This window comes from Pleurodeles waltl, chromosome 3_1 (assembly GCF_031143425.1).
Source record: "Pleurodeles waltl isolate 20211129_DDA chromosome 3_1, aPleWal1.hap1.20221129, whole genome shotgun sequence".
Classification (NCBI taxonomy): Eukaryota; Metazoa; Chordata; class Amphibia; order Caudata; family Salamandridae; genus Pleurodeles; species Pleurodeles waltl.
In genome coordinates, this window is record NC_090440.1 from 303,066,259 (window position 1) to 303,094,023 (window position 27,765).

At 46.3% G+C, this 27,765-nt stretch overlaps 1 protein-coding gene across 1 annotated transcript in view; it reads right to left on the reverse strand.

The window, feature by feature from the left end:
- Positions 1–27,765, reverse strand: part of LOC138283197 (protein unc-13 homolog B-like) — a 215,273-nt gene that overhangs the window by 47,410 nt on the left and 140,098 nt on the right. Inside the window, exon 3 of the mRNA XM_069221253.1 lies at positions 3,580–3,679. Within this exon, the coding sequence (XP_069077354.1) occupies positions 3,580–3,679 (100 nt within the window). The remainder of the gene's footprint in view (positions 1–3,579; positions 3,680–27,765) is intronic.

A 27,765-nucleotide genomic window follows, 5' to 3' on the forward strand; every position in this document is an offset into this window, starting at 1 on the left:
GTTTTCTATATTGTATTATTAACATACCCCTTTAGGTATCATCATACTCAAACTTCAACCTATGTCTTACTTAAATAGGTTATTACCCCTAGTACTGGATCACTATAACAGCCCACTAATATTGATTTCTAAATTTATATCAAATAGACATCAATTTCCTCTTTATCCTACAAATCCGAACAGTTTACCTAGGGCCAGATGTAGCAAACGTTTGCGACTCGCAAACGGGCCGATTCGCAATTTGCGACAGTGCAAAATCGGAAATGGGATGCAAAAAGCCCATTTCCGACTCGCAAAAAGCGATGGGACCCGTTTGCGAGTCGCATCCGTTGCGACCCCATTTTGCGACCCGCAAATTGCAAGTCGCAATTTGCGAGTCGCAAACCTTATGCAATTGCAACTCGCAAATTGCGACTAGTCGCAAAAAGCCCAGTTTGCAAGTCGCATTTACCACTAACTCAGAGCAGGTGGTAACCATTACCAAAGTATAAAAGGAGACCCAGAAGGCATCTGGGTCACTCAAGATGGCGGACATATACCTGATAGCAGTGAGGAGGAGAGTCTACGCAGCCCAGCAGAGGAGGAGGAGGGGCCACAGACAGGAGAAGATATATAGAACAAGGCAGACCCTTTTCCAGCAAACTGAAGAGGAGATCTATGATAAATACCGCCTTAGCAGCTCTGCCATTCTAGAATTAATAGATTTACTAAAACCACAGCTAGAACACAAGACTCTGCATGGCTGCGCCATCCCTACGCATGTGCAAGTACTATGCGCACTGCACCTCTTGGCCTCAGGGAGCTATCAGGGGGTCATTGCCGTGGCAGGTGGGGTATCCCAAAGTGCAGTGTCAAGGTTCCTCAGGGCATTCCTAGATGCCTTAGTAGCGCACAGGTCTCAGTTCATATACTTACCAAGGAATGAGGCAGAAATTAACAGCACGAAGCTGGACTTTTACCACATTGCCCACTTCCCCCATGTCATTGGATGTGTAGATGGGACACACATTCAAATATGCCCCCCCGCTAATCTGGAACATATTTTCCGCAACAGAAAGTGTACCCACTCACTCAACATACAGGTTGTTTGTGATGCCCATTACGTCATCACGGACATCGTAGCTAAGTTTCCAGGCAGTACCCATGACTCATACATTTTTAGACATAGTGGGATACATCAACGCCTGGAACGTGGGGAGTTTGGAGACGGATACCTCCTAGGTAGAGCTGCATACACCTTGCAGACATACACACAGGTCACTGTGCACGACTATCTGGACTTACTAACAGTGTACTTTTGTGCCCAACAGGTGACAGTGCATATGCTCTAAGGCCATGGATCATGACTCCATTTTTAACACCCAGCAATGATTCAGAGAGGCAATACAACAGTGCGCATAAGAGGACTAGGAACCTCATAGAGCGCACCTTCGGACTCCTGAAGGCAAGATTCCGATGCCTCCACCGCAGCGGAGGCGCCCTCCAATACACCCCCATTACCGCTTTCAAAATTGTGGTCGCATGCGCCATCCTCCACAACATAGCCACCCGACGTGGGCTACCTCTCACCCCTGCAGACCCAGATCCTGATGATGAAGAGCAAGAACAACCACATCGCCATCATGGGGATTGGAGTCTAGCTAATCAAGGCAGACTGAGACGGGACCACATTGCAACGCAATATTCTGGACGGTACGTGTCAACTCCCACCATACTCACCTATTAACCATTTGTTAAGTGGAACAAAAATAACAGTTTTATTAATGTCATGAAGAAACTATATACAAGTTGAAATTGTCCATGGGCAGGAAAATGCCAACCAGTCATGTGGCACATTAACGCCATGTGCCACATGAATCTGTCCTGGCTGTTATCTATGATCTCCTGCCCCTTCTGCCAGCCTGGCTGGTCCCTGCTGCGTCCATGGTGCTGTGCCTACCACTCCTCAGCACCCTACTGTGAGTGGCAGAGACACTGCTCACTGTTGAGCCCTCCTCCCAGGTGTATTTGTTAACTTCCTGGCTGTGATGTCATCATCATGTGCCAGGAAGTGTTTCCAGGGTGTTCTGGTATGCTTTCTGGAGTGTTCTGCTGCATCTGCAAGCAATTTTGAAGGTATTCGCAATTTGCGACACCCACTCGCTAATTGCGAGTTCGTTTTTGCACACTCGCAAACAGCGACCTCGCAAACTGCGGACTCGCACACAGCGTTGCGAGTCCGGCTGCGAGTCACAAAATCGGATCGCTTTTTTTTCTGGCATTCCAATTTGCGACTCGCATTTTGCGAGTCGCATCAACTCGCAAAATGCGAGTCGCAATTTTTATTTTTGCTACATCTGGCCCCTAGTGTTATTAATAATCGTCAAGGAACAGGCAATGTACTTCTTTCACGAATTTATCCTGAAATCTGCAGCTTTTATTACACTTCTCTCTCTGAATATAGTGTTTCCAAATATATTTTTTTAATGCTCTACACCCTAATATTGATAATGTTTTAATTTGGTTAGTTCAAATAAATGAAATGCACTTACAGTAAAACTTTAGTGAACACAATTTGCTTTATTGCATGCCATGAGTAACCATAAGCAGATATATAGGACTTCATTTCGAGTTGAGGTTCCAACATGCACTATTTCTATGGGGCCTCAGTCAGAAGGTCATTTACGGCTGTAACCATATGGTAATGGCGGAACAGGGCTCCATTTGTATATATCAATAACCCACAAAAACGATAATTGGCAGGTGTAAATTGTTTTACTACTGATTCATTGTACACCTCAAATATGTAGAATTACGCCATAATAAATCCCATTTGAGCGGTGGGAAGTGATAAGATCAAGGCACTGTTTTCTAGGTGAGTTTGTGAGTGCATACAAACCTGTGAATTTCTTGGCATTCCCTAACTCCTCTGTGATGCTTTCACACCCAGAAAAGATTGGAAATGTACTCCTGCATGGAGCTGGTGTGAAGGGGAGGTAAAGTAGCAAGGGGAAGAGAATACCCCCAATCTTTGTGGAAATGTAGGGGAAGAGGTTTCTCCATATGGAAAAATGCTCTCTCTGTGGACACAAAAAAAGAAAAAGAAAAATATATATGCATATGTACAGTGAACATTTTCTAATGTCGAGGTACACTCTGTATAACTGGGGAAATATGAGGAGGTACATAATACTCCCAGTAATAATCCTAGAGTTTCCTTTGAAAATTGGTGCAAACAGAGCGACCGAGGAAATGCCCCATTTGCTATATGTTGATTGTGTAAAATCATACTGCTAATGTAATTATCCATCTCTTAACTACTGTTTCCCGTGATATTGGCAATTCAAGTGCATCATTACTGCATCGGAAAACACTTATGGACTCTGCTGTTCAATAGAACATGTTTTTTTCTTTGACGTGTTCATCAGTTTATCATTTATAAATCGCTATTCTGTTGAAGATGTGTTGCATGAGCCAGTGTGCAAAATAGGTGACGCTCATAGTTATTGTAGTAATGCAAAATTCTTTTCACAATAAATAGTGCTCGATGAGCGAACTTAGAGATCTACATGTTAGGTGCAATAAAGCTGAAATACTTACAAGGTGAAATCTTGTTCCCAGCTAGGCTCACTTCCACTTCTTGTTACTGTGCAACTCTTGAGATTGTGGACTTTAAGAATAGCGTATGTTTCAAATGGGTCTATAAAACACATTTGGACATATTGAAGTATTGTGGCATTACAAAGGGGATGGTATCTGTTAACAGCTCGCAAAACAGTGCATTCACCCTTCAAAAATCACCATTATGCCTACAGGGCACATTACAGAACTCCTGTTACATAAACATTAAAGCACAAATAATGCATGCATCATGTGAATTCCTTAACTACGAATTGAACAAACCTTGCAAACATTTGGACTTCACAAAAGGGTACTGTGAGAAATTGGGTTGCTGGTTGAGGAAGGTGTGAGCCCTTCTCAAGCACCAGTCACATTCCTTGTCAGGTAGACCTACAAAACGTCACTAAATTAACCTGTGCATAACCCTCTGGTAGTTTGGCACAAAAGCAGTCGGGCATAATCTATAAGCAATGTGAAACGTATTTATGCAGTGCTTACACAGCAATAAAGTGAAGACAGAACACAAGAAAAAGCAAACTAATCTAGAAAAATAGAATAAAAGTTAATAAATTAGTTGACACCAATATGACAAAAATCCAATCAGTAGATCCAGTGTCATGATTTTTTAAATATTTAAGGTAACCTAAAAGATCAATGCACCATCCACGGACATCTAGTTGCATGAGACCAGGACAAAGTCAAAAGCTATGGCTGACTCAGATGGAACTCAGTTCAGAAACACAAATTGAATTGGGCCCGGTCTCCACTTTCTTTCAGAATTATAAGACATTTTGAAGAAGGCAAGGCAGCCAGCAGTGTCCGAGGAGGCGGCGTCATCATTGGGGTTTCACTGGACGAAGTTGTGGTGAAGATGTCTACTTTCAGACTTAGAACCTGATTCATATTTTGGCAGATGGGTTACCTCCATCACAACAGTGATGAATATTCCTTCTGCTGAAATCTAAATCCGATTGTTTCCTATGGGATTTAGATTTCGGTGGACGGGATATCTGTCAGTGCTGTGGCAGAGTAACCCGTCCACTAAAATCAAAAACAGGCTCTTAGGCCCTCATTACAACCCTGGCGGTCCGAAGATCAGCAGGACCACGGTGGTGGTCTCACTGCCGACGGGCGGCAGAGAAGACCACCACATTATCAGTGTGGCGGTTTGGCCTGTGCCAAACCACCACATCTCCGTTGGTACCACCAGGACGGTAGGACAGCTGGGCAGGAGGACAGCGCCTCTGGGCCGGCTGTCCACTGCAGACTGCTGGCAATATAATGAGTCAGCTTTCTGCCAGGGTTTCCGCGGTGGTAAAACCTCCACAAAAACCCTGGCTGAAAGGCTGCCTCTTACAGGAAATTTATTTCCTGTCACTGGCAGATGACTCCCCCAACCCTCCCTGCACATACATTACCCCCTAACTCTCACTTCTGTGACAGCAGCCCTCTCCCCGCATAAACGCATTCACCAACACTTACATACAAGCATTCATCAACATGCATACATACACTCATTTACCAACACTTACATACACACATACACAAACATTCCAACATGCACTCACTTCAACATTCACACACGAATACACACACACATACACATAAGCATTCAAACACACATACATACAAACACAAATTTAGACATGCATACATACACGCATACACACTTACATTCACACATGCAGACATACACCCACTCAAACATGCACACCACACCCCCACCCTCCCACCCCACTTGCCTGTCGGTCAATCGACTTAACTTGTTCGACGAAGAGGTCATCTGCCAGGGAACGGGAACAGGCTCTTCCACCGCCGGCAGCACCCCGCCATCAGGACACCACCACGCTCATAACATGGCAGGCGGAGTTGTTTTGGCATGGCGGTGACGGTGGTGGAAGTGCCTCTGCGGCGCTGACTGCCAGCACGACTGTGAAGGATTTCCACCCAAATTGTGGCAGAAATCCTTCAGTGCTCGTAATATGGCAATCAGAAGACAGCCAGCACTGGGGGTCTTCTGGCGCCCTCGGCGATGAGAGCCTAAGTCTTTTTTTGGGAAAATCTTCAGCAGCACGGAGCTGTAGACTGTAGCCAATGAGGATTACATGAGGCCTTACGGACAGGAGCACCTGAACAGGATTTGCTGGTGCGGAGAAAAATACAGCAGGAACTACTGCAAAATCAGGTCGACCACTTATGTGCCTCAGACAGATAGGCAAGCAGGTGGGTCCTGGTCTCCTATAGTTTCTCAGGGCACTTTCTGGCAGCAAAGTCTCAAGTTATATATTTGAGCTATCTGGGCACATTTAGCACCCCTTCCAAGGATCCAGGACTGAAGGGGCACCACATGGAGGCTCAGCATTCACTCAGGCTGGGTCCAGGTGAGTGTTCAAGATGGTTGGAGCCTTTTTAGCCCCTGTGGCTTTGATCAGCAGGCCAGCAACTAGCCCTTGGTGTCACTCTGGTACACCTGGGCCCAAGCAGGAAAGCAGGTTTGAAGCAGTAGGGCAGTCCTCTGAGGGCACAGGTTAGGCTTCAGGCAACAGGGCATTCCTCATGAAGCATCAGGGCAATCCTCTGAAGTACACAGCAGGCTCTCATCAGCCTGGCAGTCCTCTGAGAGTCCTTCCACAGATCCAGAAGTACGTTGAAGAGTGGGAGAGAATGTTCTAATGTTAAATCTGGTGCCAGCTTTGAAGTGGAAGAAACATCTGGAGTTCTCCCCCCAACGAAGTGTGTCGAATTTCCAGCATCCCTGTCTTGGTCTGAGGATGTCTGGGGGCACAATAGGTTATTGTGATGTTCTTTGAGTGCGTGCTGAGGCAGCTGATTTGACCTGCAAGTGGTACTGGGCACAGCTCTGCACCAATTCTGTTTGAATGGCCAACCCTGTAAACTTTCAGTCCCGCTATTGTGTGGGGGTCTGGATGGAATACACAAATGCTGACTGCCAACTACACCTAGGGCCATATGTATGAACACTTTTTCCCATAGACACAGAATGGGTAAAAACCTTTGCTACATCTGGCCCTTAGTCCTTTGGCCCAATAACTGTCTGCAGGCACCAAATGGTTAGGACAAGAAACTGTCAACTTTGTAAAAGTGGCATTTTCTGAATTGTGATTCAAAATCTAAATTTACCATTACATAGGATTTTAAATTATAATGCCTTAGACACCAAACATGATATTCCTATCTGCACCCAGATAATGAATCCCAATAATATTCTATTTGCGGGGTAGGCCTACTGTAGTGAAAAATGAATTTATGAATAAAAGGATTTTATATGTTTTTCACTACCAGGACATGTAAAACCTAAACATTCATGTCCAAATTTTACATACAATGCACCCTGGCCTATAGGCTGTTTACACTAGGGTAATTTCTATGTATTAAAAAGGGAGTTTTGGGCTTGCAAAAGGTTTATTTTGCTAAGTTAAATTGACAGTTTGAAACTGCACACATGCTGTAATGGCAGGTCTGACGCATGGTTTAAAAGGATACTAAAGTGGGTGGCATGATAAGTGCTGTATGCCCACTAGTAGCATCTAATTTACTGGCCCTGGATAAATGTTTGTTGGACTTTTTAGTTTATGCAGGGTCATCCACAATCTTTTTGCCTCCTGTCTCCTATTTTTTCTGCCATGTTGCTGTTGGCTTTTGAACTCTGAGCACTTTACCACTGCTAACCAGTGCTAAAATGCACATGCTCTATGTGTAAATTGTATTGTTGATTGGTCTATCCATGATTGGCATATATGATTTACTAGTAAGTCCCTAGTAAAGTGCACTAGAGGTGCCCAGGGCCTGTAAATCAAATGCTACTAGTGGGCCGGCAGCACTGGTTGTGCCACCCACCTTAGTAGCTCTGTAATCATATCTCAGACCTGCCACTGCAGTGTCTGTGTGTGCAGTTTTAACTGTAAATTTTACTTGGCAACTGTACCCACTTGCCAAGCCTACACCTTCCCTTTTCCTACATGTAAGACACCCCTAAGGTAGGCCCAAGGTAGCCCCAAGGGCAGGGTGAAGTGTATGGTTAAGGTAGGACATATAGTAATGTGTTTTATATGTCCTGACTGTGAAATATTGTTAAATTTGTTTTTCACTTTTGCAAGGCCTGTCCCTCTCATAGGTTAACATGGGGGCTACCTTTAAATCTGATTAAAGTGTAGATTTCCTTTGGGAGTGGATGGATATGTGGAGTTTGGGGTCTCTGAGTTCACAATTTAAAAATACATCTTTTAGTAAAGTTGATTTTAAGATTGTGTGTGTGAAAATTCCACTTTTAGAAAGTGAGCATTTTCTTGTTTATACCATTTCTGTGGCTCTGCCTGTTTGTGGATTCCCTGTCTGGGTCAGTTTGACAGTTGGGCTGGTTGCACCTCTCACTAGACAGTGACACAAAGGGAGCTGGGGTATAGTCTGTATTTCCTGATGAGCCGTCTGTGGTAGGAGGAAGGGGAGGCGTGGTCACTCACACCTGCAAGGGCTGTCCCTGCCCACACACAATGCAGTCCCCAACTCCCTGGGGAGTGTCTGGGGCCTGGCCTGGGCAAGGCAGGATTTCACAATCAAGAGAGACTTTGCTTTGAAGTAGGCCTACTTCAAAGGGGAACGTGGGTATAAGAAGGGCACCCAAAACCACAGACTTTAGAACACTTCTGGAAACCAAGAGGAACCTCTGCTTGGAGAAGAGCTGAAGAGCTGAGGAAGATGAACTGCCCTGACTCTGACTGTGTTTTGTGGAGCTATCCTGCAGTTGCTGCTTCTGCCTGTGCTAGAGGACAAAGACTGGACTTTGTGTGGCCTTCCTTCTTGTGAAGAACTCTCCAAGGGCTTTATTTAGAGCTTGCCTCCTGTTGTTTGAAGTCTCAGGGACAGCAAAGACTTCTCTCTGCCAGCACCTGGTGTCTCTGGAGAGACTCCTACCCTGTCAAGTGGCGCCCATCCAGTTCCTGGGACCCTGAAAGGAGAAGCTGGCAGCCTCAGAGGAATAATTCCACGCACAGGATGCCGTGCTGGGAAAAGATCGACGCAACTCCGATATGCGGCTGGAAAATTGACGCGTCGGTGGCTTCGCGGCTGAACATCGAGGCTCGTCTGCAACACGACCAGAAGATCGATGCACGGAGCTGGGAAAACGACGCGCAGCTTCGCTGACTGAGGCAGGTGAGATTGCAACCCGCGCTAAATGGTTGTCGGATTATCGCGCGGCTGGATTTCCAACGCAAACACCGCTGGACGTGTAAAAACAACGCAGGGCCTGCCCGGACCCAAGAGTGCTGACCGGATCGACGCATCACTCTCCTGCGGAGAGAAGAAACAACGCGCCCCAATCCGACGAAATGAGAAACAAGGCAAGGTCTCGCTCATGAGTGAAATCGACGCATCGCAAGCCCTTTTTGATGCACACTTGCCCGTGCTGGGTTATTTTTGATGCACCCAAGGTACATTTTCACTCTAACAGTGTTAATGTGTGTTTAAAACTATATGAAGACTCCTTTTGCTTTTAATTGATAACTTGACTTGTGTATTGTGGATTTTTGTTTAGATAAATATTTTCTATTTTTCTAAACCCGTGTTGTGTCATTTTGTAGTGTTTTCATTAAGTTACTGTGTGTGTTGGTACAAATACTTTACACCTAGCACTCTGAAGTTAAGCCTACTGCTCGTGCCAAGCTACCAAGGGATTAAGTAGGGGTTAGCTGAGGGGGATTCTCTTTTACCCTGACTAGAGTGAGGTTCCTTGCTTGGACAGGCGGTCACCTAACTGCCAACCAAAGACCCCATTTCTAACAATGTTCAATTCAGAAAAATAGGAGGGGAGAAGGCAAAACATTTGAGGCAAAGTCCAATGGGTACGAATCTAGAATGGTTTGCAACTTCATTATTTAGAGCTATTTTAGTGCAAAATGAGCCCTTGTGTTATTTTTGGCAAAAGAACAGACTTTGTGCAAAAAAGTTAAAAAAACACAGCGCCCACCAGTGTTCTGGCTGTTTGTGTTGTTACTGCCCTAGAATTCTGAAGCAAACAGCAGTGTAATTAGGCAACATGGTGTACTGGTAAAAGTTTACGAATATCGCTTAACAAGTGCAATTTGAAATTAATGAGATTTTGAATACTACACTGCCATAATTTAAATTTGTGCCAGGCCTAAGAATCACTCAAATTTGAATTGTGAGTGTACATTGTAATGATGTTTCTTCTAGTTGCCCCTTATGCTAACAAGGGCATCTATCATTTTCAAATGGCATACTCAGTGATCCGTGATACCCCCACGGTAGGCAAAACCTTAATGTAATAAGACTGTCAATCAAATTACATCACCCATGATTTCGGAAAGTGCACGGAGGCCTAACCGATTACCGCCAACATTCACATCTGCACTTCTTTTTGAATAACTATATATTTCACTTCAGATGCTTGCTGTTGTGCCATTTATGCTGAATTAATAATGGATCTACCCAATATACGTTTGTAACTCTTCCATCGATTTTTCTTTACTTTGTAAGCTTTGCAAAGTGTGAATTGAGAAAAGGCAAACAGTTATCGCTACATGAAAACAGGATAATGTTCCAGATATTGCCCAGATCGGCGAATGCAATGATAGCGTTTTCCAGTCACATACCATCTTACTTCTAAAAGTGATAAATCCAATCAGGGCCAATTGCTGGCTACGGGAAGTCACACCCTGCTTGGTAGAACTTCTAGCAGTGTTAACTAGAAAGTATATGCCTTCTGACAGGCAATTAGGCAACTAAAGATGTTTCACCTCTGCCCCTGAGGGTTAGGGGCAGCTGTGCAAGCTCGTTAGTCAGTTCCAGGCACCCCAAAGTCTCATCTGACCATATGGCTGCAGAGATCAGTCATTGAGTGATACCACTGTGGTGGAGATGGTCTGAGTCATTGAAATTCACCCACCCTTGCGATGAGCAAACATTCCCCTTTTCACACGGGCAAAATCTGAATTGTGCCTGTCCTTAATAGTATTAAGCCTGAGCCACATGCAGAACAATGGAGCCTATCCTCAAACTACTTTTAGTAGTACGTGAAGTAGTACTACAGTAATACTCCTCACGTACTACAAAATGCTGTTCACAAACCTACTGGTGTTGATCTCCACCTCTGCCTTCATTATCTTTTCTGTACAGAGATCTCCACCATCTCCACTCATGCAGGTGTACATTTTTGTAGTAATTGTGGAAGGGGCCAAGGGAAGTGGCTGGAAAATGGGTAAAATCTAATACGAAATAGGAGGGGTCCAGGGTGATGTATAAGTTGGAGTTTAGGGAGTATCTCACTAGTATAAGTACACACCTATAAAAGAGTTAGACCAGCTGTTAAACATGACAGCCTTAGGGTGGTTTTTCCCCAACTTGGCATCTCTCCCTCCATTTTTCTGATCCTGTTTTTGGTGATTTTAGGACTCAGCACACTTTACCCCTGCTGACCAATGCTAAAGTGCATGTGCACTCTCCCCTGAATATGGTAACATTAGCTCCTACCAAATTGCCATATTTAATTTACCTATAAGCCCCTAGTAAAGTGCCCTAGAGGCGCCCAGGCCCTGAAAATAAAATGCAACTAGTGGGCCTGCAGCACTGATTGCGACATTCACATAAGCCGCCCCTTAACCATGTCTCCAGCCTGCCATTGCAAGGCCTTTGTGTGCTGTTTCACTGCTACTTCGATGTTGCATTTAAAAGTACTTTGAGCATAGCAGTGCACAAGCACTGCTTCTCCGACGTCTTGGTATCTATGTGTGCTTTTAACCACGCCTACCTCACGCCCATCACTTTCACTCGTTTGTGCGCTTGCCTTTCAAAAATCCTTTGTTATATGGATGCATGGATAATTGCATGTTTGCCCATATGTTTGACTACGAGCAGACCTCTTTTTCCTTTTTTGTCTCTCTTTTGCGCTCATGCTCATGGTGGCCGAGGTGCCGTGAATTGGCTTGCTTATGTCAACTGTTTTACTTCTTATTTTTCCTTTTCTGTTTCTCTTTTGCCCTCATGCTCACAGTGGCCGTTGTACTGTGAATGGGCTTGTTGTATTTTGTCATAACACAGCCTTCTAAAACCTAGTTAGAACAGGTCATTGTGTGTGTAACAAACACACAAGGTGAGGCTTCCTAAGGTCATACACTACTTCCTAATCTGTACATTAGAGAAACGACCCTTCCTTCCTTAGTTTCATTGTTTTTGGCTGGTTATTAATGTTTACACATAAATGTCACTTAGTTGTAAGTTAGTATTGGATCTGCATTTTTTTGCCAGGGCATTGCTTCAGCATTTTTTATATTTACATATTTCATTTTGTTGTAACTCAGTGGCGGTCAGCAGCTTTAGGAGGGAGGGGTGCGGGCGGGACACACACGTTCATTCTATCACACACAGACACGCACGCACGTACATCCATTAACAACACTCATACTATTCAAACATGCATGCACGCACCAAACATTAATTTTAAAAGATCGCACACACTCATTCTTTCACACACACACACGCATGCACATCCATTAACAACACTCATAACACTCAAACATGCACGTGTGCACCAAACATTCAATTTAAAACATCACACACATACACACACACACACACACACACTTACCTCAGCCTCCAGGTCCCAGGATGGTTGGGACTGCTGCCTTCCTGGGAAGGCAGCAGTCCCAGCCTTGTCACAGAGTGGGATTTGGTCAGTGAGACTGCTGACCCCACCCCACTCTGTGACGAAGTGTCACTGATTGACACTCGCCCTGGGCACTTCAGGGCTTAAACTGAAGCGCCCAGGGAGAGAGTCAATTAGTGACACTTTCCTCATCACCCAGGGGAGAGCCTTGAGGCACCTTTGCTGTGCCGAGGAGGTCACGCCCATAGGAGCTGTGACCTCCTCAGCCCAGCAAAGTTCAGCTCAGGCAGCCAGGAGTGTGCGCAAATCACGCATGTCTGCTCCTGGCTGCCTGAGCTGAACATGGAGATTCCGCCCTAAAGGACGGGCCGCCACTGTATAATGTACCTAACTTTCTTTCAACTGCATGGATTAGTAAAGCAGTCTGTGGCACTGCATGCATTTGTTTTCCTAGCAGTCTTCATCTCAGCTTGTTTTTTTGATCGCGCATTCTTACATGCCATGGACTATTCAAACAGTTACAATGTAATCTATGCAAAATGTTTTAAATCAGCAGTCAGCTGACACTATGGGGGTGATTTTAACCTTGGCGGACGGCGGAGGCCGTCCGCCAAGGTACCGCCGTGAAATGACCGCACCACGGTCAAAAGACCGCGGCGGCCATTTAAACATTTCCTCTGGGCCGGCGGGCGCTCTCCGAAAGAGCACCCGCCGGCCCAGAGGAAATGCCCCTGCAACGAGGACGCCGGCTCAGAATTGAGCCGGCGTAGTTGCAGGGGTGCGACGGGTGCAGTTGCACCCGTCGCGTATTTCAGTGTCTGCAAGGCAGACACTGAAATACTTTGCGGGGCCCTCTTACGGGGGCCCCTGCCGTGCCCATGCCATTGGCATGGGCAAGGCAGGGGCCCCCAGGGGCCCCCAGGGGCCCCGCGGCACCCCCTACCGCCATCCTGTTCATGGCGGGTTTCCCGCCATGAACAGGATGGCGGTAGGGGCTGTCAGAATCCTCATGGCGGCGGAGCGCGCTCCGCCGCCATGAAGGATTCCCTGAGCAGCGGTAAGTCGGCGGGAGCCCGCCGACTTGCCGCTTCTGACCGCGGCTGAACCGCCGCGGTCAGAATGCTCGTGGGAGCACCGCCAGCCTGTTGGCGGTGCTCCCGTGGTCGGTGGCCCTGGCGGCCACCGGCCGCCAGGGTCAGAATGACCCCCTATCTGTGGGATCGGAAAAATGTTTAACTTTTGTTCCTCTTTTACTGGCCCTGTACTGGTGCTTCTGAGAACATTTTTGGGCCAAGAACATGTGGCAACACTTGTTTTCAATGTTTCAGATTCGCATTTTTTTCACATCGCCATTGCTTATCACATCTGCATCGTATCACCATTTAGATTAATGCTTACACATACATTTCACATAGTTCTACGTTTGTATTGGATCAGCATTTTTTTACATCGTCATTGCTTCGCCATTTCATATTCATTTTGTTGTACCTCAGTTTCTTTCAATTGCACGGATTAGCGAAGCATCTTGTGTAACTGCATGCATTTGTTTTTTAGCTTTCTTCGTCTCAGCTTTTTTTCGGAACACCATTTTGGTCTTTGTAACTTTTTTACATGACAGACTAATCAAACAGTTACAATGTAGTCCATGCAAAGAGCTGTAAAGCAGCACCCAGCTGCCATTATTTTCAGATCAGCAACATGCTGTTCAGTGCAGTTTGGATTCAAATGTTTCTATAGTGAACAAACACTTGCAGTTCATTGTAAACTGCTTTCAGATGTACTGTGCCTCTGTGGCAATGTAATTAATGAAAAGCCTTTAAAGCAGCATCCCGATGCAATATTTATTTTTTACTGAACAAGGGTAATTTCAAGTGGCTACTGGGTGCTCGGTGGCTTTAATAAAACTAATCTTCCTTGCACAGTGCACTTTAACCACAGAATTAAAAATTGACTTCCATAAGTACTTTGCAATAAATTATGTCTTCATTAAAAACTACATGAATATTTAAAGCATAATTCTTTGTTACACTCCCAATACATTCCTACATATGCGTTATAAACTTAAATAGGAAAAAATTAAAATAAAATACTATTAGACAAGCAGGCGTATCAACCAAATTGCCTTTTAGGTAAAACAAAATTCACTTGTGCAAAAAGAAAAAAAATCAAGTATATTTGCAGCTAAGGTTGCCATTAAAGGCACACCCTTCATGATGCAGTCTCTGTGGCACATTACATTAACATACTCTCACACTACAGGACCATTCACCCATTAACACACTATTAACAAGTGAAACCACATTATTTTAGGACTTGCGCTCTGATATGCAACCAACATTCTAACACATTCACACATATGTAACAAATAGCAAATTCAAAGTTACTTTGTTTTCCTATGCACAAGTAGTCCAGTTACATGCTTCATGCCAGGTCTCAACTATCAAAGCACTCTATATAACCGCATCTGTTTGTAGGCTGCATTTTTTAAAGCTGATATGTTGGCTGATAGACAAATTGCTTTAGGTTAGTGGGGCGTCACTGTCCGTGGATTTTGATAAAAGCTATTAATTGAATCACATTATTATAATTAATAATGTAATAAAATATGTTGATTATGATCACTACATTTCTGTTTTTACACAAAGTTCTTTTGAAAATGCTGATCAGTGCCATCTGGATGCAAATGCTCCTATGGTGTATAAAATTCAATCGCTGTTCATCCTAAAGTGCTTTCAGATTGACTCTGCCTCTGTAGGAAAATAATTAATGGGAAGCTCTTTAAAAGCACCATACAGCTCCCAGCAACATATTTACTTTTGTGAAGAGGCTCTTATCACACAGCTACTAGTTACACAGTTCACTTTAATGAGACAAGAAACTACACACAATTATTGCCACACTAGAAAAAGATTTATAGTACAGTCAGTAGATCACATTGCATGTGGCGGGATAGTACTCCAAGTAGCACCTTCTGGATAAAAATACTGCTAATCTAAAGCCAAAAACTGGTTGCTGTTTCTCCTGCATTGCTTTCATATGCACTCTGCTTCTAGTACAATATGATCCATGGAAACTGCTTTGAAGCAACATCCACGTGACAGCACCACTGTGGGGTACGCAACATACTGACATTTGTAAAGAGGGTCCACTGACATAGATAATAACTTCACGGTCCACTTTGATAAAGCTAATTCATTCCACTTGAACTCCACATTTTAAAAAGACGCTGGGGGTGATTACAACTTTGGTGATCCCAGGACCGCCACGTGGGGGTTGGCGGTCGTACTGCCACCAGGCCAGCAGAGAAGACACCAAATTATGACCATGGTGGTATTCCCAACAGAATACAGCCAATCCACCGCCAGCACCGCCACTGCGGTTAGGCCGCTACGGTAGGCACCTTCAGGCCAGCAGACACCACGCTCCTGCCAGATAGATTAGGAGGCTGCACACCGCCAAGGTATCTGCCGCGGTCGCACCACCACTGAAACCCTGGAGCAAACCATCTCTGTAAAAGGAGACACTCACCTTCTGGAACAGGTACCTGACTGGAGCTGCCATTGAACCTGAACTGCATGCCCTCCCACTGCTCACACAATGACTCCAGAACCAGAGACGATGACAACAACCATGAGTACACACATCTACCTGATACTGTAGGAAAAACCCAAAGTACCCACGCACACACAACATACACATCTGCGACAGGTGGCAACGGCGACACACACACACATGTAACCTCACACCCATATGCACATTCACACATAGCCACATACACCCACACACATATACTACACACACCACAGCCAACACACATGTACAATATACACACCAACCCATAGACACACAGCACCGGCACAGTCAAACAAAACAGTACAGAACACCTGTGAATTACACAACATCACAGCCGCAACTATATAAACAGCCTCAAACAAAGACAATACACACCTCCACCTGACACTACATATATACAACACGTTACAACACCTGACAACCAATAAACACAATGTCTCAGCCATACAACAAAGCATACATCATACCACAAAAACGCACCACACAACAGGTCAGACATATACATCACCACACACAACAACCACACGAGGGCATACAACACCACCATAACACATGTCAACACAAACAGTACACAAACATCAACATACATGCATGTTCCCAACAAAAACTGGGCCAACACACAATACACAACCATCTCAGTGGGACATATGCCGGGGCAACACTCACACATGTTGCACAGATACATTAACTAGCACAATCAACACACACACATCACTCACACACAAACCAAAACAGGCAAGACCAAAACAGCTATGTGGAAAGACCATTGGAGCAACAACTGGTTGGCCCAGATATATTATTAAATAGATAAATAGGTCCAAATAAAAACAACTATATACAGGATAGGAGGCCATAGGCCAGTCCAATTTGCCAAGTGCAAAATGCACAGATGGCACTTCCGTGTGCCCCTATATGACTCCTGACTGCCCTATGAGCTCCACAGGGCAGGGGCATCAAGGGGGCAGGCAGATACCTCAGGGATTGGGGGAGTGGAGGTTGGGGTTTGGGTTTGGAAGGGGTGTCTTTGAGCTTGGGTTTGGGCTTGGGAGGGGGGCTTAGGGAAAGCTTTAGGGAATGGCTGGGAACACTTGAGAGGGGTCAAATTATTGGCGGGGGAGGGGCATGGGTACTAGCAGGGGGTCCGGGGAGGACATGGAGGTGCAAGGGCTGGACTTGGGGAGGGACACAGACCATTTGGGGGTATCACAGGATGAGAGAGGAGTAGGAAAGAGGGAAAACTCACAGAGGAACATTTTCTTTGACAGACAGGGACAGTCACTGCAAAAGGGTTTGGGAGTAGGGGGAGAGGAAGTGGATGTAGGAGGTGTCATGGTGGATGTCTTGGGTGCATGTATGTGTGAGGAATGCCTGTGGGTGCTGGATGTCTGTTGGGTGGGTGAGTGTGGGCGTTTATGTGTCTTGGGAGGAGGCGGGGGAGATGCCATGCTGGATGGGTGACTGTCTGTTGGATGGTGTCTGCAGGTATGGATGATGTGCTGCATGTGGGGGTGTCAGTGGCTGTGGTGGCTGAGAATGTGATGACTGGGATGGATGTCTGAGGGTCTGCTATTGTGCTGACTGTGGGTAGGATAGGAGTTGTGGCTGTATCAATGAATGTTGGTGTGGTGTCTGCAGGTGTGTCTGATGTAGTATCTGTGAAGGTGGGTGTCATGTGAGAGTTTGTGCAGGTAGTGGATATAGGTGTGACTGCAGGTAGGTGCTGTCTGTGTGCATGTTGGTGGTGGGTCTTGTGGTGCTTGTGTTTGTCAGCGGTACCCTTGGAGGTTGAAGTGGGTGCACGCTTGTCTGTCTGTGTGCTTTGGTTGGGTGTGGGAATAGGGGTTTAGGATTGGGAAGAGGTAGATGGAGGGGGAACAGTAGACAAAGGGTGACTGGCTGCCATCAGTGTGGAGCCCAGAGCCTGAGATTATCTCTGTAGGCCATCCCATGCACCGTGAATGCCCTCCAGGAACGCATTGCTCTGCTGGACTTGAGCTGTCAGTCCCTGGGTGGCATTCACAATGGTCAAATGTCCCACAGAGATGGACCTCAGGAGGGCAATAGCCTCCTCACTGAGGGCAGCAGGGCTGACTGGGGCAGGGGCAGAGGTGCCTGCGGCGAAGGATATGCCCACCCTCTTTGGTGAGTGGGCACGGACATCTGGGTGGGGAGCTACAGATAGAGCGGTGGTAGTAAGGGGATGGTGGACAAAGAGGGTGCCTGGGGTGGTCCCAGCAGGGTCTGCCACTATCAGGGAGTGTCCACTGGAGGAGGATTCCAATGAAGATGTTGAAGATCCAGTCTCCCTTGCAGCACTCCCCTAGCCCTCCGTGCCACTGGGTTCCTCGCTGTCATTGGTAGCAGCACTCCGGGTACCGTGGCCTGCAGCATCCCCACTCGCCTGTGCCCTATCTCCTTCACTTGCTGATTCTGATGAACACAAAGAGAGGGAGGGGGTAGGGAGGGAGAGGTGATAAGAGAGAGAGAGTCAACAGATAACTCACATACACACATTTAGACATGCACAACTGTCGGAATATATACATCCTGGCTAGGCTATCTCTGTTGCCAATACACATATCCTACAACAAGTCATTTCTACCCACCCATATATGCCAGACCTCACACCCACATCTAAATTCAAATAAGTCAGCATGACTGGTGTCATTCACGTCATCACCACCAAAGCCATGTTTGCATACACATTATGCCCTGGCTGCAGTACAAATAACTATCTGAATCATCCTCATACCTCTCCGTACTCCTATCACTTACTGGAAGTGCAGGTGACAGAACAAAACACATCAGGCCTGTATTGTTACAAAACCTGATCAGCCCTTTTCTTTTGTCAAGTTCCATGATAGTGAAGACTACTCCACTCACATACCACACAGCACATGCCATTCAAAAAACATGGCTGACATGACACTCTGTACAGAGGTTGTAATAATGAACTGATTACTGATTTAGAAACTACAAGTTGAACACTCATACAGGTGACATTTGATGTGTAGAATACAAGTCTGGGGCTCATGCATGTGATAGGTCAGACCCAATCACTGATGAAGATTTTCAGACACTAACCCCATTCATACCACCAATGTTCATACAACTAAGCGTATCTACATTGGCCCAGATTGCACACATAACACATCCATACTCTATCACTGAGTGCAGTGTCACAAGTTATGAACTTCAGGAACACACATATGACATAATGGTTCACATACAATTTCACCAGACATGAAGTATCACTAGTTGGACTTCACAATATTACGACACTACCATCACTCACAACATTTCTTAAATGTGAATAACTGTGCCTGACAACACAAGTCAGACAGAAAAGAAAAGGAAGCATTATGCACACATGGATCAAAATGACCGTCATAGCACTGACAACAGATTCCACAACTACATAGGGCTGCTTCATGACAGAAGAAACAACACATAGTTGACATCTACATCACATAAGTCATACAATACCAAATCCTGTCCAATTCACCCACTACAGCTAGGCCAAGGGTATCAGTCATTTTTCCACTCCATCAGATGTGCCCCCAAGTAAGCATTGAGACTTGACGTAGGCTGCTACTGAACTATGTTGCATTGTAATTTTTAGGGCATTGGCATACATGGCATTTATGTTACATATTGTCATTGGGGAGGTCTGCCTAAGGACTTACCATCTCTAGTACTATTCCATTTGTTCAAGGTCACAGCCCCACACGCCTAGCACATTGAAAAGCATGATGACTGCAATCATACCAAATCAAACACCCAAACTTCACATAACTCATAGATAGAAGATGAACCTCATATGGGGCTACAACTACCAAGTCATGAGTCCAGTTCCATACAGCTCATACCAGTGGTGGAAATGTCATGGCTGCAGCACATGGAGTAAATACCAGTACCAGTACTTGATGTATATAGTCTCTGTGGAAAAATGAGAGACACCCAGTTGCTAATACAGATGTGCAATACAGATGGGAGTGGACTGACACCTTAGAGCCACTAATGCTCCAAAGCTGATGGATGGGCCAGGTCATACACAATGGGTAGGGTAAAATACAGGCTCACATCTATGTAAAAGTCATGATGGAGTCACACATGTGGCATTGTCATTTGACCAACTCCACATGCAGACATGGAGATGTCTTGATATAGGAGATGTACATCCACTGACAGCAAAGCATGGTAACACATCAACAACTAATACTCAGGCAAGGTGGATCCTACCCATGTCCACTAATATACATACATGTTGCACTGACTACATTATCATATAAGTTGCAGTGAGGCAGCTAACACCATACAACCAGAGCCAAGTCCGAGGATACAGTGAGTACCCACCCCCATGTGGCTGCTGTGCTGCACTTACATGCCCATCCACCTCAGGGTAGACCACTGCCAAAATGCAGGCCATTAGGGGGGTCAGGCTCTGAAGGGCACCTCTCCCTCGTTGGGAGGACATCCCCAGCTGGGCCTCCTCGGTCTTCCAGGCCCAGCGTCTCAGGTCCTCCCACTGCTTGCTACAATGGGTTCTCCACAGGTTATGGACCCCCCAGGGTCTGCACTTGCTTGGTGATGGCACGCCAGATCCCTTTCTTGTGATGGTTGTTTACCTGCATGGATGACACAGATAGAAGGTGAAAGTCATGTACACTGGCACCATACTAACAGCAGTGACCAATACACATCTGGCTCACCAAGTGCCCCCACACACCCATCCTCCCTGCTTAGATGCCTTCACTTTCTGACCTCTGCATACATTTAATCTCTCACTAGTACACTTGCACAAGTCACCGACACATGCAACACCAATCACACATGACTATGGAATTGGACTCACCTGCTCCTCTGGTGCCCGATATAGCTGTTCATACAGGGGTAGGACCTCTGCCACAAGCTTCTCCAGCTCTTCTGGGATGAAGGTTGGGCCCTATCACCTGCAGGACGTGGCATGATGGCTCCCAGAGACAGTTCACAGCAGTTCAAGTGATGGAGGTCATGCTAGCAACAGTGTTGGGAGACAAGTGAGCAAGGATGCAGAAAATGGCGGTCACGGCCGGCACGCACTGGACCATCACCACCGGCGGTCATTAACATTGGCCCCAATCTGCTACAGGCAGCAATGTTAACCAATGACAAGTAGCATGGCGGTTGCGACCGTCTACCGCCGTGATGATATCTGCCAGCAAACTTAGGTCACTTCCAACTGTCCACATCAGCAGGTCAGGCAACTGCCATTTTGTGTACAAATTAAACACTCATGTGCCTAAATAAGTGTGCCATAAACATATTCACCCAAATGGCGGAGTAAGCCTATGTTGTGCCATCATGGTAGTGCAAAACATAGTGACAATTATGAAACAGTGCCTTGATGAGGCAGTATATCTGAAGATGGTCAGGTACAGATACTAAGAGGCACATAGGTGATGGTACTACATTGGTATATTCAATTCTGTATCTTTTGGTCAGTACAAGACAGCTCAGTCAGCCACATATGGTATATTTCATATGTGACATTTGTCCTACATGACTTACATGTACGGCAATGTGCTGCTTAGATGGTGTCCAAGGTGCTTCTGCATGGACGTAATTGTGTATATAAGCAGTGCTATGCATGTCTTACAGTGTTAGATGTGTACTATTTTAATATATTCTGCTTACATGTGTCAAATGCTTTACTGAATGTACATTCTCTCCTTTCAACCTAGATATCCTGCCATGAGAAGAAAGAGACCACCACCTGTATATCGTCCACAATTTGACCTTGAAACCATGGAGGACAAGCATGTCATCCAGACCTATTGTCTGAATCGACAGACCATCATGGATCTATGTACACAGTTGGAGCCAGATCTGTTGTGGGCTATACCCAATCCCTATTGCATTTCTCCCACACTGCAAGTCCGGTCAGTGCTACAATTTCTTGCCACAAGATCCTTTCAGAATACAGTGTCATGACAGCAGGGATGTCTCACCCATGTTCAGTCTGGTGTTGAAGGATGTACTGTGTTCTTTGATAAAGCACCTGGACAGCTACATCAGGTTCCCACAATGTGCAGATTTGGCCTACATCAAGGCAAACCTTTATGATATGGGACACATTCTTTATGTGGTAGGGGCCATTGATGGCACCCATATAACCCTGGTCCCTCCCAGTGCCACTGAACAGGCATATAGGAACAGGAAGAATTACCACTCTATAAATGTTCAGGTGGTGTGTCTAGCAGACCAGTACATCTCACAAGTAACTAACAAGTTTCCTGGATCTGTGCATGACTCCTTCCTTTTGAGGTACAGCAATGTCCTACACATAATGGCACGACGACACACAGAGAGGGCCTGGCTCCTTGCTATGTATGCATTTGATGGTGTTTGACTGTTATAGCACCTGTCATCACAATCTTCCCAGTCACAGGACCTGTTATTTTACTGCTCCTACATCTGTGCACACAGGTGACTCTGGCTATCCTAATCTTCCTTGGCTGTTGACATCAGTGAGGTAACCTGCCACGGAAGGTGAACTCTGTTTCATTGAGGCCCACAGGAGGACGAGGCGTGTAATCAAAAGAACATTTTGCCTCCTGAAGGCCAGATTCAGGTGCCTGGACCTATCTGGAGGTGCCCTCCTCAACTCGCCCCAAAAGGTACATCAGATACAATTGCTAGCTGATGAGGGTGAGGAAGCTGGACCAGTGGCTGGTAATGCTAAACGCCACGTGATGAGGGAGCAGAGGAGGAAGGTGCAGCTGTCTCTAGGACTGAGCTCATCAATGAGTATTTCCAGTAACATACAGGTATGTTGAGAACGGTTTGCTAGTGTTGTATGTCCACAATCCTTGGTGACAATAGTCCTCCTGACTTGAATTCGCAGTGGGGGTGTAATGTGGTCTTGTCCCAATGGGTGAGCTGTGGGAGCTGACTGATAGGATGTAAGGTGCACAGTAAAAGTGAATCAGCTCTAACAAGTGTTCTCTCTGCAGTTCCCTAAATTCACATCTCAAATGGGCAGACCAGTATCGAGCTATGTTTGCTGCATACTCCTCATGTCATTCCACCCACTGACTGTGGTATCTTACTCAGTCCCTCTGGTACTTATGGCTTGAGGCATTCATGGTCACTAGCCATTGATAAGTGATAGCTGAAAAGTTTATTAAACATGACATTTCACAGGTAAATATATTTCAATGTATAATCTGTGACTGGTGATGTATAGGTAATATCTGGGGGCCCCTGTGCAGAAAGTATCCTGGAGTGGGCACAACATATATGACCTGCATATATTGTTTGTGTGGCATCATGCCATGCATCCTGATGGTACTCTCTGTCATGGTATTTTTGCAGGTTGGAATACTGACTATACCTATGTGTGGCTCTGGATTTCTAACTATCTGACATCTGTCCTGGGACATATCTGTTGTACTGTGTCTCCTGCTGAGGATGCCTTCCTTGCTGTCCATTACACTGCCTGTTGGATTTAGGGGGGCATTACCAGACCACAAATAGCAATCATGACATTTGTTGCTGTTTTAATAAAGACACATATACAGTGGCTGTGTTCCATGGTGTTTTTTGTGCATATCATGAAATTGTGAGGCAAAACAAAAGTGCATACATTGTCCAACAGATGATAAGTGAGGTCCCCATAGATGAAATCATCAGAGTAGGTGGTACAGCAGTTGGTTGCAATGCTCCTGTGTCCATGTGCCTTTGGAAAATGGAGTAATGGACACTCAACAGAGCGTCTCAGTGGCACACAAGGGTGACAAAGAGGTTCACTTCCTGGCAGTGGGTTTGGTCTTGACATCTGCTCCAGATGTCTGGGTGGACATCTACATTTGCGGGGGGCAGTTCTTCAGCTATAGAGGGAGGGGTGTCTGAGGCCTGTGGTTTCCTTGGTAGTGCCTCCATTCCACTAGTTGTTGCTGATGTAGATGGCTCAGATGTTACATTGGTAGCAGAAGGGACCTAGTGGTGGGTAGGGGAAGCCCACGGGTTGGGGTTGATGTCCCTTAGCACCCCTGCAATGGAAGCCATAGCGGCATTGTGTGCCTGCCACTGCTGCATGACCTCCTGGTGGTATTCCCTCTGCAGCCTTTGATTTTCCCCCAATGATGGAAATGGCCTCTCTACAGGGTCACCCCCCAAACTTTTTGCCTTCTTCCTCTTCTTTTTCAGACCTCATTTTTGCTGACTTTAGGACTCTGGGCACTTTACCGCTGCTAACCTGTGCTATAGTGCAAATGCTCTCTCCCTTAAACCTGGTATTATTGGTTCATACTCAATTGGCATATTTGATTGACTTGTAAGTCCCTAGTAAAGTGCAGTACCTGTGCCCATGCCCTGCAGATTAAATGCTACTAGTGGGCCTGCAGCACTGGTTGTGCCACCCACGTATGGAGCCCCTAATCATGTGTTTGGCCTGCCATTGCAAGGCTTGTGTGTGCAGTTTCACTGCCACTTTGACTTGGCATTTAGAAGTACTTGCCAAGCCCTAAACAACACTTTTTCCACATATACCCTAAGGTAGGCCCTAGGTAACCCACAGGACAGGGTGCTGTGTAGTTAAAAACAGGACATGTATATATGTGGTTTATATGTCCTGATAGCGGAAAACTCCTAAATTGGTTTTCCACTACTGTGAGACCAACTCGTTTCATTTGATAACATTAGGAATCCCCTCATATACTGTTTGAGTGGTGGATTCTGATCAGAAAGGGGCAACAAGGTCATATTTAGTAGGGCCAGAATGGTAGTACAAAATCCTTCTTATTGGTGAGGTTGGATTTTATATCACTATTTTAGAAATGCAACTTTTAGAAAGTGAGCATTTCTCTTCACTTAAAATCCATCTGTGCCTTACAGCCTGTCTCCAATTCACGTCTGGGCTGGGCTGGTTGACAGCTCCCTGGTGCACTTCTCCCAGACAACACCTGCATTCACCTGCATACAGAATGGGTCTTCCTGGCCTGGAAGGGTGGAGGGCTTGACACTTACATTTCAAATGCTAGTGGCCTGCCCTCAAACAATGGACTGCTTAACCACCTACTGGGACCCTGGAAGAAAGACCTGTACTGAAAGGGGACCTTGTGCACTTCAAAACCACTTTTTGAAGTCTCCTCCAATTCAAAGGCATTTTGGGGTACATAAACTGGTTCCCTGACCCCACCAAATCAGACACTTCTGGACCTGAACCTGCAACCTGACAAGAGAAAATTCCTGGCTGCCCAAAGGACTCATCTGGACTGCTTTGCTGTGAAGAATTGCTGCCCTACTGATGCCCTGCTTCCCTCTGACTTTGAGTTGAAGTGCTCTCCAAGGGCTTGAATTGAGAATACCTCCTGTTTTCTGTAGCCTTAGGGCCAAAAAGTCTTTGGCCCCCATCATGACATTGGTGGTAAATCCCACTTACCATCACGGTGATGGCCGCCAACATACCGCCGTGGTGGCAAATATCCGTTTGCCATATTATGACATACACACACACCACTCTGACAGAATACTGCCACATACACAAATCCGCCAGGCCAAAGGTCAGTGCTAAAGTGGCGGTACCGACACCCATACCGTTACACCAACAAAACAATCCTACTGTATCATTACCATGAATCACCACGGTGGACATTTAACAGTGGTAAACCATGGGCGGTACAGACCGGCGCGCTTAAAATGGACACCCATATACTAAACAACACAACATTGGCCAAAACCAAAAACACACACCTGACACTCATAAACACACCACACCCCCTCGCCCACAGCACTATAAAACACACACCCAAATTACACACAACCCTTTATGAATACAAATCATAGCCACCAGACTGACACCAAGACCACTGTGACAACTAGACACACACACCACATACACCCACACATCACTCATGCACCCCACTTCACCCACCCAACCACAGTACACAACACCCATGTCCCCAAAGAGGCACCCCTGTTTCACAGATGAGTAGTTGAGGGTCATGGTTGATTAAATAGTCAGGGTAGAGCCACAGCTGTTTGGAGCACAGGTACAGCAAATATCCATTGCCAGGAAGATGGAGCTATGGCAGAGAATCATGGACAGGGTGAATGCCGTGGGAAGGCATCCCAGAACAAAGGACAACTTCAGGAAGAGGTGGAACGACCTACGGGGGAAGGTGCATTCCTTAGCAGCAAGGCACCAGCTCACCATACAGAGGACTGGCGGTGGAACCCCACCTCCTCCCCCCCAGCTCACAGCATGGGAGGAACAAGTATTGGCAATACTGCATCCTGAGGGACTCACTGGAGTAGCCGGTGGACTGGACACTGGTGAGTCAATATTTATTACTTATCAACTCCCATACCTGCATGCTATCTCACCCCTCACCGTCACTCCCATCACTCCACTCCATCCCACACACTACACCTACACATATGACTTACCCCAATGCTGAGCCCTGCATGCAATACCAATGCATGGACAGCCCTCCCAAACCTGCATGGACACCCATCACTAAAGCATGCACAGCATAGGGGAACTAACAATCCCACACTACATCAATATACACAATCCAAGGTGGCAGGGAAACAGCAACAATAGAGGGGAAGCTAGGGATGTACAATATGTCACAGGCATGAAGCATAATACATCACCTACATCCTCGTAGGTTCCCTAGCCAATGTCAGTGGAGAGGAGGTACCACAACAAACCCAGTCCCCCAACAGAAGATGCCCCCAGTGATGACAGTAACTCTGGACTTAAGGATCTGGATCAACAACCTGGCCCATAAGAGACCACTGGGCAGTTGGTCACCCTAGCCCACTCACAGTCCACCACAGGGCCTCCCCCATTAGTATCCAACATAACAGCACTCACCCAGCATACCCACACATCTGTCCCCAGGACATGTCAATCAGCAGTGTGCGCACCTGTACAGGGACCCCAATCCACATCTCACACCCAAGACACTCAGGGACCTGGGGTCAGTGGCAGTTGGCACACCTTTCAGGGGAGAGAGGCACAGGGCAACAGGGACACTGGGAAGACTGGTGTGCGCCAGGGGGAGGACACGCCCAGGGAACCAACTCTCTAGGAGGCACTCACCAAGGTCCTGAGGGCCTTCCAACAATCCCAGGACACGATGTGCCAGATCCTTGACAACATGCAGGAGAACAAGCGGCTGCATGAGAACCACCATCAGGAGATCAGGGAGGATTTGCAGGCTCTCAACACCACCATGATCTCCATAGCAGGGGTGCTAGCAGACATGGCCAACTTCATGAGGGAATAGACAGCACACCAGCAGGCCCCTACTACGAGCCAGTCTATTGACCAGCCCACCTCCTCTGCTGCAGCTAGTGGGCAGGAGGCTCCGCCACAGAACCCACAGGCCACCAGCACCCCTCCCCCTGCAGAAGGTGAACCATCCTGCAAATGTTCCCTGCGACCCAGACAGAAGCCAGAGACACTTGCCAAGACCACCGCCAGGAAACAAGACTCTCCTGATTGTCCACCTTGTGTCCCACCCTGTCACCTTGTCCACTTTAAAATGTCTTTGCTCCCCTTCCTATGGCCCGTTGGATACTAGATTTGTGCTACAAACAGACTGGAACAATACCCTGGACTTTCCTCTGCCATCACCCCACTCCATTGCACTTTACCCTCAATTTTATAGCACCACAATAAACACTCTGGAACACAACTTGACTGATAGTATTTTAATGTTAAAAATGTGCATTTAGGGGAACAGTCACATCTGGTGCATATCAGCTCCCCTGCAACGCGATGAAACTGACGCCTCGCCTCCCCTGCCTCGCATTAAGGAACCAACGGCTCACCTACCCGGTAGCCATAGGGAACCAACGCCGCACTGGCTCCAGCGCCACCTCACCTTCCTGACTCCATGCAATGTCTTTGTTTCTTCATTTTCAAAGGTACAGTACCTGGGGTCTGTCCAACTCTG